Below are 18,925 nucleotides of genomic sequence, written 5' to 3'. Positions count from 1 at the left end.
AGAACTCCGTCCATAGTGCCACTCTGCCTCCGGAGAGTGTCTGTAGCTCGGACTCTGCGAGCAAAGTCACTGTTCGGCACACCCTTAGTTGCTCGTTATTGACGTCATTAATGCTTCTTTCATAATGGTAACTGGTAACAATTGTGTTCGACGGACACTGTTCGACCGTGTGGACGCACCTTAAGATGCAATGTCTGCACCCTATTCTTAATATAAAATTAATATTATTGAATTCATCTCCTCCATCGAGTAAAAGCTCATCAGTTAGCGAGTATCCACGTAGGATTTCTTTCAACCCAGGTAAATTTAACTCTATGTTTATATCAGATACCTTATATGATACCTTTGTATCATATTGTTTAGATGCGTTAAACCTATTTAGCTATACATCTTCCAAAACTCTTAGGTTTTGACTTTCCACTACTTCATCTGTAATGAAGATTGCTTGGCTACCTCAGTCTTTTAGTCCACGAACCCGAAAAACATTGTGGAATGCACAAGTAAACTTCTGTTCTTATGTGACTCGACAGCGCATTCGTTATCATAGTAGTGCTACTCGTAATATGAAATTTAGACTATTCATTACAGATTTCTCCCGAAACTATCTTACATGCACTTGGGTTGTCTTTTGGCCTTTCGCCCTTCAAAGGTTTCTTTGACAGAAAATCCCCAGTCCTCACTTCACTCCGCATTCTCTACAGGTATAGACACAATAAAACATATAATTGCATTACAGCGCATCGTGCCGGTTGACCCTAGATAATACCAAAGAAAGGGAGAGAAGTAAAGAAATGGAGAGAAAGGAATAAAGGTTGAGATTGAATTATTTATACACATTTAACCTCTTCTTTTTGAAGTCCTTGACAAACATGTTTACTTGAAACAGACTACCAACGCTCGTGTCTATGGAGACGCCTATCATTGACGCTATCGTTTGCAATGTTTGAACTTGTTGCCACAGTTTAACAAAAAATTATGTTTGGTTACATTACCGCAGTGCTTCACTTTACTTTAACCTATTCGGAAATAAGGGAGCTTTAAAAACTATTTAGAAATAAATTGATCATAGGACAACATCATTCCAGCTTCCTCTGTATCAAGCAAAATACATCAAATATGGAAAAGCATTTGTTACAACTTCTGATATCAAAACAAACTTCACAGTATTGGTGATTTTTCTTTGTTTTCTAATGCTGTTCACCAAAGAAATCATCTTCTTTGCCGTATATAATAAAGCTTTTTGTTAAGTAAACACTCACAAAATTTAACAATAAAGCTTCCCTCGATAATATCAAAAGTCAAGATGGAGAGGACTTCCACTCTGGAATATTCAACTTGTGAAGAATTTCTACCTCCACTTTATTAATAACCTTTGGTATGAAACTAAATGGAGATATTAACCTTTTTTTCCTTTGCCAAACCTCAAGTTAAAGCATCAATTGCCTCTGTACCTGGACACCAATATTCGAGATTAAAAACCTCTCAACTTATTTCTAAAAGTAGCAAAACAGTCGGAAGAATGAACAAGTCTCGCATGTCCATAACTCTGAAAAATGTAAGCAAGAATTGACCATTCATCCATGTTAGTTGAAAACTCTTTTTAAAAAAAAATCCGCTCTTTTGGACTCTTTTTGGGCTAACATACATTGATGACCTGAACAGTGTATTTATTTCAAGTTTAAAATCTTTGGTTTTCCATGATTTCTAAATCCGGCTTTTTGCTACCTACTTGCATTAAATTCGAAAAATTTTTGTAATTGGAATTCTGTCGACAGCCTCCTGCTTCCTTCATGTTTAATTTTGAAGATTCATTTACTGTTGAGTTTCCAACCAAACTTTTCATGATCAAAAATGGTCACTGTATTCATCGCCAAACACTTCAAAATGACTCTCAAAACCTACTTCTGAGGTGTCACAACATAGCAATAAATCTCCCTACACCAGAGGCGTCACAATATAATGATTAATCAAATCTGAGGCATCATAATATAGCGGTAAATTTCCTATGTCTGAAGCTTTGCAATATAGCGGTAAATTTCCTGTCTGAGACGTCACAATATAGCGGTAAATTTCCTATGTCTGAGGCATCGCAATATAGCGATAAATTTACCTACATTTGAATCTTCGCAATATTGCCTACATTTTTGGCGTCACAATATAATGATAAAGTGCCTATATCTGAGGCGTCACAACATAGTAATAAAGTGCCTACATCTGAGGCGTTACAATATAGTAATAAACTGCCTACATCTGATGCGTCACAATATTGTGATAAATTGCCCACATCTGAGGCGTCACAATATAGTAATAAATTTGCCTACATTTGAGGCTTCGCAATATTGCCTACATCTTTGGCGTCACAATATAATGATAAAGTGCCTACATCTGAGGCGTCACAATATAATGATAAAATGCCTACATCTGAGGCGTTACAATATAGTGATAAACTGCCTACATCTGATGCGTCACAATATTGTGATAAATTGCCTACATCTGAGGCGTCACAATATAGTGATAAAGTGCCTACATCTGAGGCTTCACAATATAGTGATAAATTGCCTACATCTGAAGCATCACAATATAGTGATAAATTGCCTACATCTGAAGCATCACAATATAGTGATAAACTGCCTACATCTGATGCGTCACAATATTGTGATAAATTGCCTACATCTGAGGCATCACAATATAGTGATAAATTGCCTACATCTAAGGCATCACAATATAGTGATAAAGTGCCTACATCTGAGGCATCACAATATAGTGATAAATTGCCTACATCTGAGGCATCACAATATAGTGATAAAGTGCCTACATCTGAGGCATCACAATATAGTGATAAAATGCCTACATCTGAGGCGTTACAATATAGTAATAAACTGCCTACATCTGATGCGTTACAATATAGTAATAAACTGCCTACATCTGATGCGTCACAATATTGTGATAAATTGCCTACATCTGAGGCGTCACAATATAGTGATAAAGTGCCTACATCTTAGGCATCACAATATAGTGATAAATTGCCTACATCTGAAGCATCACAATATAGTGATAAATTGCCTACATCTGATGCATCACAATATAGTGATAAATTGCCTACATCTGATGCATCACAATATAGTGATAAACTGCCTACATCTGATGCGTCACAATATTGTGATAAATTGCCTACATCTGAGGCATTACAATATAGTGATAAATTTGCTTACATCTGAGGCATCACAATATAGTGATAAATTTGCTTACATATGAGGCGTCACAATAGTGATAAACTGCCTACATCTGAGGCGTCACAATATAGTGATAAATTTGCCTACATCTGAGACTTCGCAATATAGTGATAAATTGCCTACATCTGAGGCGTTACAATATAGTGATAAACTGCCTATATCTGAGGCGTCACAATATAGTGATAAACTGCCTATATCTGAGGCGTCACAATATAGTGATACGAACTAGAAAGGTGAAAGAATTCGGTAAACCTAACGTATCTATGTAGTTCAAGACTAGAACTCTGGGATAAGAGATCAACCCACAGATGTTTAAGTGACTCAAAAAATGTGTCTCTTTCCAATTCTGATCCAATAGTTCGTTCGTTTTAGATTGCTTTACCTTATGCAAGACACGGGCTCTTGCGTTGGCAATCCGTAATCTGATCCAATTAAGTAGTTTGCTAGAATGACTGTTTGCCATTTAGAACTCGTTCTGCGTATACAGGTGATTGACCTCGTAAATTTGAGATAGTAATTTCTCTCGTTCTTACAGCTTTGTAGTTCGTGTGATGACAACTCTTCAGTAATTTTCAAGAATTCTTTTAAAAGTATCATTTTCTGCTTTCAAATGACGTGTAGCTTTGATGTATTTTGTGCCTAACATAACCTCATGATAATTTACAACAGTCTTCTGTTTTCATTTGAGTGAAGTCAGTTGCCGAATAATTTTGAAGTTTAGATGACATATTCATGAAGGCTACTTACAAGCAAGGCCAATAGAATTTTACAGGTCAAACCACGCGCAGCTTTCGCTCGGCTAGCCGTTATTAATGTGACGTCACTAGGCTCAACAACTGAGATACGTGTCCTCCCTCTCTCTCTCTCTCTCTCTCTCTCTGACTGCTTATCCATAATATCATTTAATTATACTGTTATAATAATAATAATAATAATAATAATAATAATAATAAATTATTATCATTATTATTATTATTACTATTATTATTATAATACTTTTAATATAAAATAGATAATAACAGCCACCAACATCAATAATAATAATGATAATATTGCTATGATTATTATTCTTTTACTCTTGATACTATTACTATCATTATAATTATACTCCTTATATTATAATTAAATTGTTTTTATTATTATGGTTATTATTATTATTAATTATTACTGTTATCATATATGATGAAGGTGATTCATATTTATACAATGGTGACCTCTCAATAATCATATCTGGAAATTTAAGAAAAAAATATGCTAAGGTGCAAAATTGACCAGACGACAAAAATTTGTGATCCAATTTATTTCATAATATTGCATATTACACACAACTGTACATTAAATGCTTTGATCTATTAAAGCTTATTTCTACAATTAATTTTCTTTTTTACACTTAAATTTTATAATTATTATTTTTTTTTACTAGTTTGGTTTTTACTTATGCCCTTGTGCGTTATTATTTTCTTCTTCTAAATGTACATTTTGATTATTATTTTCTGTACATTTTCTCTGCACTGGAAAATTGTTATTTATTTCGGAATTTTTTTTTATATATTTTTCTTTTCTGATATTTTTCTGTTCAGAATTCTCATTCTGAAGAATATTCTGCACTTTATGAAATATGCAATGACATCCTCAGGTAAAGAAACCAAATTTACCATGCACTTTGTCAATTTTTTTAGAGCATTTTTTTCACCTTTTAGTGAGGTCTCCCCATGGTAACAGTTAAACAATATTTCCATGGTCTGTAACTGTTTAAAAAAATCCTGGTTTGGGTTTTTTTTAGTTTCCCTTCACTCCTGCTTATGGCTGAAAGCCAAGTATTATCATCCTTTGTAACACTGGATCCTAGGAATTCATATTGAAGGATTTTTTTTTACCAAGAAACCGCCAACATGCCTAAGTGCCTCTGTTTCCATTGCCTCCTCAAAAGTCATACCTTTTACATCAAATGAAGGAGGTTCATCACATTGTAGCTCATCATCATCAGCTGCAAAAATCATTGCAGATAAGCAAAGTTCTTCCTCTAAATTTTCTGTGGTAATGCTAGGAGCAGTGGTATCTATTTTAGGAAGTGCTACATCTGAAATATTGGTATCATTGCATTCTTGTTCAGTGTTATACCGAGATCCCATCAAGGCAATTTTCTTTCCAAGAAAATTTTTTTTTTATTCTATACTTTATTTGCACAGGAGATAGGTGGTCATAATTTCCATTCATTTGTCTAAGGCAGCAGAAAAAACGCTCTAAACAATCTTAGTTCAATCTGTAGGTCAGCAAGTAGGTTACATTATATTTCTCATTTAACATTCGGTACAGCTTAGAGAGGGATTTTGAAGAAAGTATTAGCCCTTTCTGAAATTGATATAAGAAATTCTTCCCACAAACTCATTTCTCTTGCAGTCTCAATCATTTGTTCCAAAACCTGATTGTGTGTTGCCAAATTTGCCCCATAGGAATTTCTTGAAGATTTATTTGAATCTGTGAATACCCTTGAATTAAAAAATCAACCACATATCTGCTAGAAATATGAATTGACTAGTGGTATCCCAATCCTTACTCTTTAATAGTCCTTGCACACCAAAAAACTGTATAGATTTGGCTGTTGTTTCAGATAACGGCTGTGCAGCAAGACGAACATTCATTCTTTTAGGGCCTTCTACATCAATACGATTATCATTTAACTTGAATGATGTCCAAGTCTTTCTTACTTCTCTTCACTATCTCTCGTAAGCTTGAATTTGTCACATATTTGCATCCTTTGCTTCTGTTGGGGGAGTTCCTGCGAGGTTGGGAAAGTAACACAATCTTGAAGTTAACATAAGTTCTATTGAGAAGGTGCAATACAAGAGTTAAATACAACAGGCAGGAAATACGTCTGCCTTGGGTGACTAACAATAGTACAAGGCTGCTGTGTGATGCCCCTAGGCTGGGAAGTACATTGTTGCCATGTCTTCGGGGCAGTGCCATACTTAATGTATGCATAATAACATGGTAATATAAGCATATACACATAAGAGTACATAGGGGGTGTATTTATTTACAAGAGACATTTAATAAATGAGACATATGATAAATGAGACAATACAATACATCAGGTATGAAAATACGTTAACGTCAGCTAATGTAATGGTCTCACATTTTATATATCTACAGCTTCCATCTAATTTTAAACCTGAATCTAACAGATTATTTCTGATTAGTTTGATTAGATGAGGTGCATCTGCAAATGCAAAACTTTCCCTGTCATTAGATGCTGGATTTGTAAAGCTTGGGTTTTCAATGTTTACACCAAGTGTTTTCAACAGCTTAGGATTTGTCGATCCCCTGTCAGACACCATAGCAACCACAATCAATCCAGCCTGTTCCACTTTAATAATGATGTTATTCAATATGTCTTTAGTCATGTCAATGTCAAAATCGTGATACACTAACTGCTTCCAAAGGGTTGTCAATCCCCTTAACATAGCACATTGAAGTTTCTTTTTGGGCTCGTGTATATGTCACTACCTTACTCATACGTCCAGTCAGATGAAACACTTGTCTCATCAAATGACAGTACACAAAGGCTCTCAAAATTTCAAATTTTTTTCAGTTTTTTGGCTCAAAAGTTGAATCACTGGCAATAGCATACCAGGTTCAATATGTAGTTTAGACTCACGGCGGTTAAGTGTACTAACAGATGGGAGAGGATGATTTTATTTTTTTTTGTCTTAGATATTTGTATATTTTTAGACCAAGATATCAATATCACCATCATTTCGTATTTGTTTTCCACCTAACATTGCATCAATTTGTTTATCTGTAAAAAATTTCCCTAGTCTGGTCTGCGTATCAAACGCCCCTTTGGTATGAAGTTTTAATCTGACCTAATATTTTTTCCTTTTTTTCCCAGTTTTCTTTTATCATTAAGCAGAGCAGTATTTTCTTGTGTTTACCTGTCTACCAGTTGCTGAAGTTTTCTATTGACCTCTATTAAGCGGACAGTAGATTTAGTAAGGTTACCAGTACCACTGACAGTCTGTGAAGGCTTGCAGAAATTTGATATAGACAAAGGCTTTGAAACAGACGACATCTTTCTAGGAGGTTGATTTTCTTTCAACACTGATGGTATCTTCCCTACGCATGCTGCATTACCTGAAAATTTAAGGAAAGAGTTATTAATCTCATTTAAAATTTAAAATTATTGATTAATATTTTTTTTATCAATGATGGTAACACTTCTATCTCCTGGGAATTCCCATTCCTGTATAATTGTGCTCACCAGTTGAGGAAATTCTGCATATTAGAAACACTAGAGAGATTCTTTAAGGTACGAATGGAAAAGACTGAGTAAATGCGTTATTTCATTTAATACAATTGTGATTTGTTGATCGAATATAATTCAACAATGAAAACATTGTGTTCTTTTCTTTCTGATTTCATCTGAAACTGCATTGGAGTTTCAAGCGTTGTAAATTGTGTATGCTTCCATTATCGCTAATTTTATGTCATAAAGTTAATATAAGAAGACATCAAGAAAGGATGGCAGCCGCCATTTGGATTCGGTTCCATACAGTATCTTTGTATCTTTGGTGGCGCAGTGATGCGCCCCACTTGACGTTATGGGAATCACGTGGTTCTGATTGGCGGGAAGTTGGCGATGCTTCTCGCAAGACAGGCAGCCTCATTCGAGCTCAGTCAGACGAAGTGTCAACATCAGCATAATTGCTTTGTAGTCGATCACTTGATACATCAAGAAAACTTTGTTTATTGTGTTGCAAGATGCAGTTTGAAGGGTAAGGCTGATTTGATAACAATCGTGTCATACATATTTTCTGTGAATTTTACTTTTTCGTGTTCAGAGATCTTGCGAACTAGGTGCGTTACTTCGGTATTATTTATAAGTAACCTCACGAGAAGTTACTACCGAGTTTTCTTTTTTTTGGAGGTTAGGTGATAATATCGCTTTTATAGCAAGTTCCAAAAAGCGATGTATATTGAAGAGTAATTCTTATGAAAGGTGTACCACAGGGCAGTGTTCTGGGCCCTATCTTGTTCAACATATACACTATTGAGCTATCACACATCTTGAAAAAACATAAAGTGGGCTTTAAACTATATGCAGATGATACTCTGTTCTAACTTTCAATTTCAACAACACAAGATACAATAGAAGAAAATTGATGAGATAATGACTGAAATAAAAACATGGGTGCAGAGGAAAAAGCTTGAATTAAATGATGATAAAACAGAATGTATATTTTTTGGCACAAAGGTGGCTTTGAAGAATTACCAGTTAATTCAAAGTATAAAAATTGGTGACGCTGATGTTGGGATTGTGCCTGTTGTGAAAAATTTGGGTGTACTAGTAGATTGTAATTTGACAATGAGGGACCAAATAGTGAACACAGTGAAAGTGTGTAACTATCACCTGAGAAACATAGCATTTATTAGAAAATATTTAACAAAGGGCAGTACAAAAATTTTAGTGATGAGTCACGTAATATCAAGGCTTGATTATTGCAATTCTCTGTACTATGAATTGCCCAATACACTACTAAGAAAGCTTCAAAATGTGCAAAACCGGGCGGCCAGACTGATGAAAGGCATTAAACTACGGGAGAGAATAACTCCTGCATTGATCGATCTACATTGGTTACCTGTTAAGGCTAGAATTGAATTCAAAATTTGCTTGTTGACTCACAAAGCACTTACAAGTGATAAGCCTAAATATCTTCGTGATTGGTTGGTCCCCTACCCTCAAGCTACCAGCGCTGCTGTAAGAGTTAGACATGCTGATGATCCACATAGACTATTCGAAATTAGTGTGAATCGTGCAATAGGAGGAAGAACGTTTAGTTATGCTGCACCGAGACTCTTCAACGACCTTCCACTTGATGTCAAAAATAGCAAAAATGTGGCAGCTTTCAAGAAAAACCTGAAGACTTATCTTTTTAGAAAGTGTTATAATAGTGACCTGAAAACTATTAAGCCTGAATACAAATGCTAGCGAAATAACTGATAAGATACAGAGCAAAATATTAACTGGAAAGAAATTATTTTCACACACCAATACCCGCCTGAACAAACTTTTAGTGTCTGATGGAGGGCGAGAAATAAACCCGTAAAAGTAAGGATAGAGAACAAAGAGAGCGAGCAGCATATTTTCTGCTTTTCCCTTTTGGTACAGTAGTTAAATACAGGCTTATTCGGTCCTTGATCTCGCCTGTTTTGGATGATTCGGATCATTTGCTTGGTTGTTTTGGACCTTCGTTTTGGATGAACTATTTTATAATTCTTAATAAGTAAATGAGATTTCTTACCCAATATATCTAAATACCTTGCATGAAATTTCTCCAAGCTGTTACCTGGTATGAAAAGCCGAGATGACTCTGGGAGGCTTGACAAGTATATTTAGTGTGGGCCCCAATTTTATCCCTTTAGCCAACTTGAGTTCCCTTGTTTATTTTTGGATTTTCTTTATTTACTTTTTACCCAAATTCCATTTGCGTTTTGAACTAGCGATTTTTAAGCGACAGTAAGTGTACAATAAAGATTTGGTTTCCAACTGACTTTACAATAGAAGTTCGAATATAAACGTGGAAGGAAAACTCTTGCTGGATAGAGATATAAAACGAACATTTGCAGTTACTTTTCGTAACTACAAATTTTCGTTTTATATCTCAATCCATGCGCTATACATTCTTGGTTATAAATCCACTGATCTCTAAATATACATAAAAATGAGCAAATGATTGCCCTGCTATTTTTGTTAGACATTTAGTCCAGGAGGATTTTGTCCCGACACCGTTTCAAACAGTAATTTCTTGGATAATATGTGCCACACATTGCACGTTAATAACCCAAATAGCTATCTTTGAACCGTTGCATGGTGCAACAGAAACTTGCGTTCTTGAATTGAGGAAGAAACCAAACAGGGCAGTCGCCATGATGGAAGTGTGGCTATAGGCAATATTTATACTCGAAAGTAACCTCATTTGGCTGGTTCAAATTTTTTGGAACTATTCGTTTGTCACCTCACTTGATCCACTGTATAATTCTTTAGTATTTGCACGAGAGTTGGGCTGCAACGACTTTGTTCTGGGGCACAGTAACTTCCCCCAAGAGTAGATGTGCCCCAACCCTTACTGGGCGGACAGACTTGGTGTCGATGGACCTGCTACCATCAAGCCATGTCTTTTGTAGCTTTTTGTCCAATCCTCTCTCCCCCTAGTTAGTTAACTACTTTCTTCGGTTTTGGGAGACTCATTCTATAATTTTTGGGTATGATATCTTGCTGGCCTGGCTCTTCCTTTGTAGCACATACTAACTATCTCCTTTATCCGTTTATTCAGTCATTCAGTTTGATTTTGGAGTTTTTGCCGGTTGAGAGTTTTGTTTCATGCCTCTCTTTTCAGTCTGTCATTTGACCAATGCTTTCAGGAATTTGCATTTACTGCCTCTACAGTAAATGCACTGACAGTGCATTTGCTGGAGATTCTGCTTTCAGTCGCCTCCACAAACAATGTCAAATGTGCAAATACACTTATCTAAATAAATATATCTTCCATATGTGGCAGGTTGGCCAGGGCACCAGCCACCCGTTGAGATACTACCGTTTGAGAGTTACTGGGTCCTTTGACTGGCCACACAGTACTACATTGGATCCCTTTCTCTGGTTACGGCTCATTTTGTTTGTGCCTACACACATACTGAATAGTGTGGACTATTCTTACCACATTCTCCTCTGTCCTCATACATCTGACAACACAGATTATCAAACAATACTTCGCTCAAGGGTTTAACTACTGCAATGTGATTGTTCAGTGGTTACTTTCTTCTTGGTAAGGGTAGAAGAGACTCTTTAGCCATGGTAAGCAGCGGTATTAGGAGGTGGACATTTAAGTTTTTATAGTTTATATGTGAAAAATCTTCTGCAATTTGATGACGTTGCTCTTCTTGAAATATTTCATTTTGATTGTTTATTCTTCTCTTTATTTTTTTCCTTGTTTTCTTTCCTCAGTGGGCATTTGTAATTTTTTGTAGGAGCCCTTTTTTCCGACTAGGGTTATAGCCTAGCTTATAAGAAGAATATATGAAACTGACACTAATGTAAACAAGCATTTCAGCTTTAGAGATAATTTTATCGGAATAGTCTATCGTCTATCTTTCAATAGATGATAGTGTGATTTTGCAGGCATACCAGTGTCATAGTGGAAAGCTCAAACGTATTGTTTGAGGTTATGCGCTATATATGTTTCCACCAAGTGTACTTAGACTGCATTGGTTCTTGACCCTTTTATGGCAGAGACTCAAAGCCCTGTTCAGCTTGACCATTTCCTCGCATACTGTTTGTTTGGAAATAATTATTCATCTAAAACCATGTGGCAGACAAGTATCTGCAGGCATCTTATTATAAATGAAAGCATTGCATAAACATAGTTTGATCCATGAAAACAGGACAATAATTAGCTAGTGAGGAAACTCCAAATGCGTTTGTATGTTTCATAATATAGAATTAAATGTATTGTCTTTAGTACATAACTTACCAATTGTTAGGAAGAAATTAGATTATTCATACAATCCTGATTAATCATATGTATAAAATATTATGATAATAAACATTGTAACTAATTATCCTCTATTTTTCAGATCTGATTCCAATGTTTCGAAACGTCGCCGATGTACAGAATCGGCGCAAAAATCAGGTTCTATTGTAAGTATACAGGAGATACACTTCATTTTTTAGTATTGCTTCCCATCTTTTAACAGAAGTTTAGTTTATGTAATTTAATTTCTGACATTTTGTATCATTCAGTTTTTATTTGATCTGCAGTGCAATTTTGAATTTCCCAATGAATTTCTTACTGTTATACATGACAACCAGTTCATTCAAGAGTCTTCTTCCCATTGCAGTCCAGCGAGTGTCAAGAGCCACAAAGGAAGAGGCAACGACTCTACGTTGGGCGTCGTTCCCTTCCCTTGACTCCTTCGCTTTCACCTCCTACTGGTTTGCTTCAAGAAGCATTTGAAGCCTTGGATATGTTTCTGAAGAAATTTCCCTCTGCTATTGGAGATCTTGAGGCATATCTAAGGCAGCAACAATATCAGTGTCAACAGCCTCTACATCACCAGCCACTGCACCACCGGCCTGTACTCCAGCAGCCGCTACATCACCGGCCTGTACACCAGCAGCCGCTACATCACCGGCCTGTACACCAGCAGCCGCTACATCACCGGCCTGTACACCAGCAGCCGCTACATCACCGGCCTGTACACCAGCAGCCGCTACATCACCGGCCTGTACACCAGCAGCCGCTACATCACCGGCCTGTACACCAGCGGCCGCTACATCACCGGCCCGTACACCAGCAGCCGCTACATCACCGGCCCGTACACCAGCAGCCGCTACATCACCGGCCCGTACACCAGCGGCCGCTACATCACCGGCCCCTACACCAGCGGCCGCTACATCACCGGCCCCTACACCAGCGGCCGCTACATCACCGGCCCCTACACCAGCGGCCGCTACATCACCGGCCTCTACACCAGCGGCCGCTACATCACCGGCCCCTACACCAGCGGCCGCTACATCACCGGCCTCTACACCAGCGGCCGCTACATCACCGGCCCCTACACCAGCGGCCGCTACATCACCGGCCTCTACACCAGCGGCCGCTACATCACCGGCCTCTACACCAGCGGCCGCTACATCACCGGCCTCTACACCAGCGGCCGCTACATCACCGGCCTCTACACCAGCGGCCGCTACATCACCGGCCTCTACACCAGCGGCCGCTACATCACCGGCCTCTACACCAGCGGCCGCTACATCACCGGCCTCTACACCAGCGGCCGCTACATCACCGGCCTCTACACCAGCGGCCGCTACATCACCGGCCTCTACACCAGCGGCCGCTACATCACCGGCCTCTACACCAGCGGCCGCTACATCACCGGCCTCTACACCAGCGGCCGCTACATCACCGGCCTCTACACCAGCGGCCGCTACATCACCGGCCTCTACACCAGCGGCCGCTACATCACCGGCCTCTACACCAGCGGCCGCTACATCACCGGCCTCTACACCAGCGGCCGCTACATCACCGGCCTCTACACCAGCAGTCTCAACATCACCGGCCTCTACACCAGCAGTCTCAACATCACCGGCCTCTACACCAGCAGTCTCAACATCACCGGCCTCTACACCAGCAGTCTCAACATCACCGGCCTCTACACCAGCAGTCTCAACATCACCGGCCTCTACACCAGCAGTCTCAACATCACCGGCCTCTACACCAGCAGTCTCAACATCACCGGCCTCTACACCAGCAGTCTCAACATCACCGGCCTCTACACCAGCAGTCTCAACATCACCGGCCTCTACACCAGCAGTCTCAACATCACCGGCCTCTACACCAGCAGTCTCAACATCACCGGCCTCTACACCAGCAGTCTCAACATCACCGGCCTCTACACCAGCAGTCTCAACATCACCGGCCTCTACACCAGCAGTCTCAACATCACCGGCCTCTACACCAGCAGTCTCAACATCACCGGCCTCTACACCAGCAGTCTCAACATCACCGGCCTCTACACCAGCAGTCTCAACATCACCGGCCTCTACACCAGCAGTCTCAACATCACCGGCCTCTACACCAGCGTTATCAACATCACCTGCCTCTACACCAGCGTTATCAACATCACCTGCCTCTACACCAGCGTTATCAACATCACCTGCCTCTACACCAGCGTTATCAACATCACCTGCCTCTACACCAGCGTTATCAACATCACCTGCCTCTACACCAGCGTTATCAACATCACCAGCCTCTACACCAGCGTTATCAACATCACCAGCCTCTACACCAGCGTTATCAACATCACCAGCCTCTACACCAGCGTTATCAACATCACCAGCCTCTACACCAGCAGCCTCTACACCAGCAGTCGCATCACCACCAGCCTCTACACCAGCAGTCGCAACACCACCAGCCTCTACACCAGCAGTCGCAACACCACCAGCCTCTACACCAGCAGTCGCAACACCACCAGCCTCTACACCAGCAGTCGCAACACCACCAGCCTCTACACCAGCAGTCGCAACACCACCAGCCTCTACACCAGCAGTCGCAACACCACCAGCCTCTACACCAGCAGTCGCAACACCACCAGCCTCTACACCAGCAGTCGCAACACCACCAGCCTCTACACCAGCAGTCGCAACACCACCAGCCTCTACACCAGCAGTCGCAACACCACCAGCCTCTACACCAGCAGTCGCAACACCACCAGCCTCTACACCAGCAGTCGCAACACCACCAGCCTCTACACCAGCAGTCGCAACACCACCAGCCTCTACACCAGCAGTCGCAACACCAGCAGTCGCAACACCACCAGCCTCTACACCACCAGCCGCAACACCACCAGCCTCTACACCAGCAGCCGCAACACCACCAGCCTCTACACCAGCAGCCGCAACACCACCAGCCTCTACACCAGCAGCCGCAACACCACCAGCTAGAACCACATGCAGTATATCTACAACACGCACAACAACAAACTTGCTGGAATGACGAGTTTGTGGCAGCCTTGGGCCACATCTGATTGAAAAAGACTAATTTTGTTTTGTAAATTTTCAATAAAATTGTTTACCTGTAAAATTTATTTATTTTACATTCAAAATAAAAAAAAAATAATTCGGCATATCTACGAAGAAAATTTCGAGGTTTCATAATACTATATGGCATTTTGTAGTAGGTCTGTCAATTCATCTAAATTGCGGTTTTTACAGAGATGAGAAAGATCATTCTAAAGTAGGCCTAAAGGCATCTCGAGCCTACCATCCCCGTCTTTGCCTATGTTATTAAGTGCAAACCTTCCCAACATATTCAGTCCCATGGACTTGACATTTTTCTGTATCGTAATTTGAGAATTTAAAACTATAAAATTTCATTAGTAGCCCTTTGTAACTCTGGTTCTAATACTGTCTATCATTGAAGACAAAGATTTTTCTAGTTAGTGAATTTCCTCCGTCATCGTTACCCAAAGTATCTTCACCAGCCACATGAAAAATAATCTATGTTCATATCCTTAGTATTAATGACCGAACAATGAAAATTAAGTTTCAGAAATAAAAGTAAAAAATCTATAAATCATCTATGAGCTCGTCTACTTTGCCCGCAAGCATAATGTCAAAAGAAGTCTGAGAATATACAGACTCACAATCTTTCCCAAAACTCACCACAGACTAAAGGTGCGCCCACACGGTCGAACAGTGTCTGTCGGACAAACACTGTTACCATGTCTAAATTAAAAGAGAATGACGTCATAAGTGTTGAAATCAGGAAATTGATATGGTAACAAGCAATGATACCAGATGAAGTTTACTACCAGGATTTCTACTCCTTTTACAAGACAAAGACCAGAAGAAATGTCCAAAGCTGATGTCCGCTGGCATCTCTGTTATCTATGTCATGTTATAATCTGTACTCGAGAATCAAGCAGTAGTTATCAGCTTCAAGTACGAAGCATCATAACCATAGTACACCATAAAATAGAAGCACAATCCAATAAATTAGATTATTCCTCATGCTTATTCCTGATCTTTTGAGAACAAAGGAATGGTACATGGAAGGACTAGTTGCAAAGACTGAGGGAAAACAGAAGCCATTCATCCATTGTAAAGGAAACTCAAATTGACTATGAATCAAGACTTTAAAAACTATATACTGATGGGCCCAAACGCTTTATATATTTTATCGGGGACCTTAAAACCTTTTATAACTAAGCAGGATACATGTACGAGAGGAAGCATTTTTCAGGAGCACGTTTGGAGGCATTATAGAATCACAATCACCTATGACTAATTGAAATTAACCTTTCAGTGAACTGAGGATGTCGCTTGTTATTAACGTGCAATGTGTAGCACATATTATTCCAAGAAATAACTGTTTGAGACGGTGTCAGGACAAAATTCCCCCGGAGGACAAAATCCCCCTGGACTAAATGTCTAACAAAAATAGCAGGGCAATCATTTGGTCGTCCGTAACTATATATATGTATATATATATATATATATATATATATATATATATATATATATATATGTATATATATATATATATATGTATGTATATATATATATATATATATATATATATATATGTATGTATATATATATATATATATATATATATATATATGTATGTATATATATATATATATATATATATATATATATATATGTATATAAATATATATATATGTATATATATATATATATATATATGTATATATATATATATATATATATATATATGTATATATATATATATATGTATATATATATATATATGTATATATATATATATATATATATATATATATGTATATATATATATGTATATATATACATGTATATATATATATATATATATATGTATATATATACATATATATGTATATATATATATATGTATATATATATATATATATGTATATATATATATGTATATATATATATATATGTATATATATATATGTATATATATATATATGTATATATATATGTATATATATATATGTATATATATATATATGTATATATATATATGTATATATATATATATGTATATATATATATATATGTATATATATATGTATATATATATATATATATATATATATATATATATATATATATATATATATATGTATATATATATATATATGTGTATATATATATATATATATATATATATATATATATATATATATATATATATATATATATATGAAATACAGTAAAGATGTTTACTAATTTTTCTAACAAGGCAATTTTTCTAACTTGCATAGTTCAACAAATTATTTTCACAAAATGGCAGTAAAACTTTTTTTTTTAAATTTAACTAAATATTCTTCCAAAATTAATTTACAAATCACTTTACTTCCACCCATAGAAGATAAGAGTTCATGACGAGCAATAAAGGAAAGCTGAAGTTAATTTGTGAAGGTTATATTTATATTAAGCAAAAAAGAATTGGCAAACGGTGCTGTATTTTACGAATATGAAAGGAGATCTAAAGCTTCATGTAAAGCAAAAGTCAAAGTGAGGCAAGATGAGGTTATCGAAGAGTTACATAGTCTCACACACATGCACCACATACTGCAAAATGTGAAGTCACAAAAGTATTGCAAGAAATTAAATAAGGTGCACAACATACAGAAGAGACCACTCAACAAATAATTGCTGATGGTTTTGCATCTATATCAGACGAGGTAGCTACAAAATTACCTTCAATCCATTTCCTTCGAAGAGATGTTCGACGCTATAAGCAGAAAAAGAGAAACTATTTACCGTTGCCATCAAGTGCCCTTGAAAACTATGTAAAAACAACTGGAGGTGAAAACTTCTAGTTGCATGACTCAACGTTTGACGGCAATAGGAGCGACCAAAAGCATTGCATTTTAAAAAAGATAATCATCATTGGTGTTTGGATGGAACATTTAAAGTGGTACCTGAAATATTTGTCCAACTATATACAGTTCATGCTTTGGTGGATCATCACACTATACCCTGCATCTATGCACTATTGCCGGATAAAACCAAGACAACATAACAAATTTATAGAGGAAGTTAAAAACTTAACTAATCTTTCTCCTACGAGTGCAATGATCGATTTTGAAAGAGCAATGCTGAACACGTTGATAATGCTCTTTCCTGACGCTGATGTTAAAGGCTGCTTTTTTCATTTGTGCCAGAATATTTACAAAAAATACAAGTTTGGTTTCCAAAAAAATTATCAAGAAAATGAAGAATTTTCTCTTAAAATGAGAATGATAGCAGCCCTTGCCTTCATTCCCCCTGAATCTGTTCATGAAGCGTTTGAAGAGCTTTATGATATTATGCCAGAAGAAAGTAAGCTAATTTTAGATTATTTTGAGGATCACTCTATTGGAAGGCCAAGTGGACGAGGACGCCGAGAACCCACATTTAACATACCCCTGTGGAATATGTATGTCGGAACAAGCGATCAACTTAATCGCACAAATAATTCTGTGGAAGGTTGGCATCGAAGCTTCGTATCATTTGCTGGGTGTTCCCATGCACTGATCTGGAAATTTATTAAGCTGTCAGAGCGAGAAATCAACGTTCATGATGTTAAGATAACTCAGATTACTGCTGGTATCGCTAGTGAACCACCCAGAAAAAAAAAATACAAGGATGCCGCATTACGAATCAATTCAATTGTGCTATCATACCAAGAAAGAACTTGTTTAGATTATCTTAAAGGTATTGCATTTAACTTGGGATTTTAGAAAATTTGCATTTTAGAAATTAACCCAAATATATATTTTTAAAGAATTTGTAAAGAAATTATATTTTTCGTAAATAAAGGTTTCTGCATTTTCTGAAATTTTCACTTTTCACAAACTTTTTGTTAAGAATTCCTTCTTTTATAGACAGAAGGTAAGTAAGGATTAAAAAATATTGCCCGCAATAATGCTCAAATAAGGTAAATAGAACTAGATATTCAATAATAAATTTAAAACAATCAAAAGACGGCACTAGTATCTTATCTTTTTCCTGTTTCGAACTATGTACAGTAAGTATTTAAAAAATAACCCGAGAAAAAAAATACCTTTTGGAAAAAATAGCTCGGACGGGGATTTAGTCCTACGGGGAATTTTGTCCTAGTACCGTTTGAGAC

The 18,925-nt window shown here is 37.5% G+C and overlaps 1 protein-coding gene across 1 annotated transcript; it reads right to left on the bottom strand.

Moving 5' to 3' along the window:
• Positions 1 to 12,279: 12,279 nt before the first annotated feature.
• Positions 12,280 to 15,517, bottom strand: LOC137618029 (fibroin heavy chain-like). Its single transcript, XM_068347948.1, has 3 exons — positions 15,438 to 15,517; positions 14,517 to 14,815; positions 12,280 to 14,180 (listed from the first exon to the last, which is right to left on the bottom strand). The coding sequence occupies exons 1-3, from the start codon at positions 15,515 to 15,517 to the stop codon at positions 12,280 to 12,282; spliced, it is 2,280 nt and encodes a 759-aa protein (XP_068204049.1).
• Between the last annotated feature and the right edge of the window lie 3,408 nt (positions 15,518 to 18,925).

The sequence above is a fragment of the Palaemon carinicauda genome, chromosome 24, assembly GCF_036898095.1.
Source record: "Palaemon carinicauda isolate YSFRI2023 chromosome 24, ASM3689809v2, whole genome shotgun sequence".
NCBI lineage: Eukaryota > Metazoa > Arthropoda > Malacostraca > Decapoda > Palaemonidae > Palaemon > Palaemon carinicauda.
Note: the sequence above shows the minus strand (reverse complement) of the source record. Positions and strands in the feature narration are given on the sequence as shown.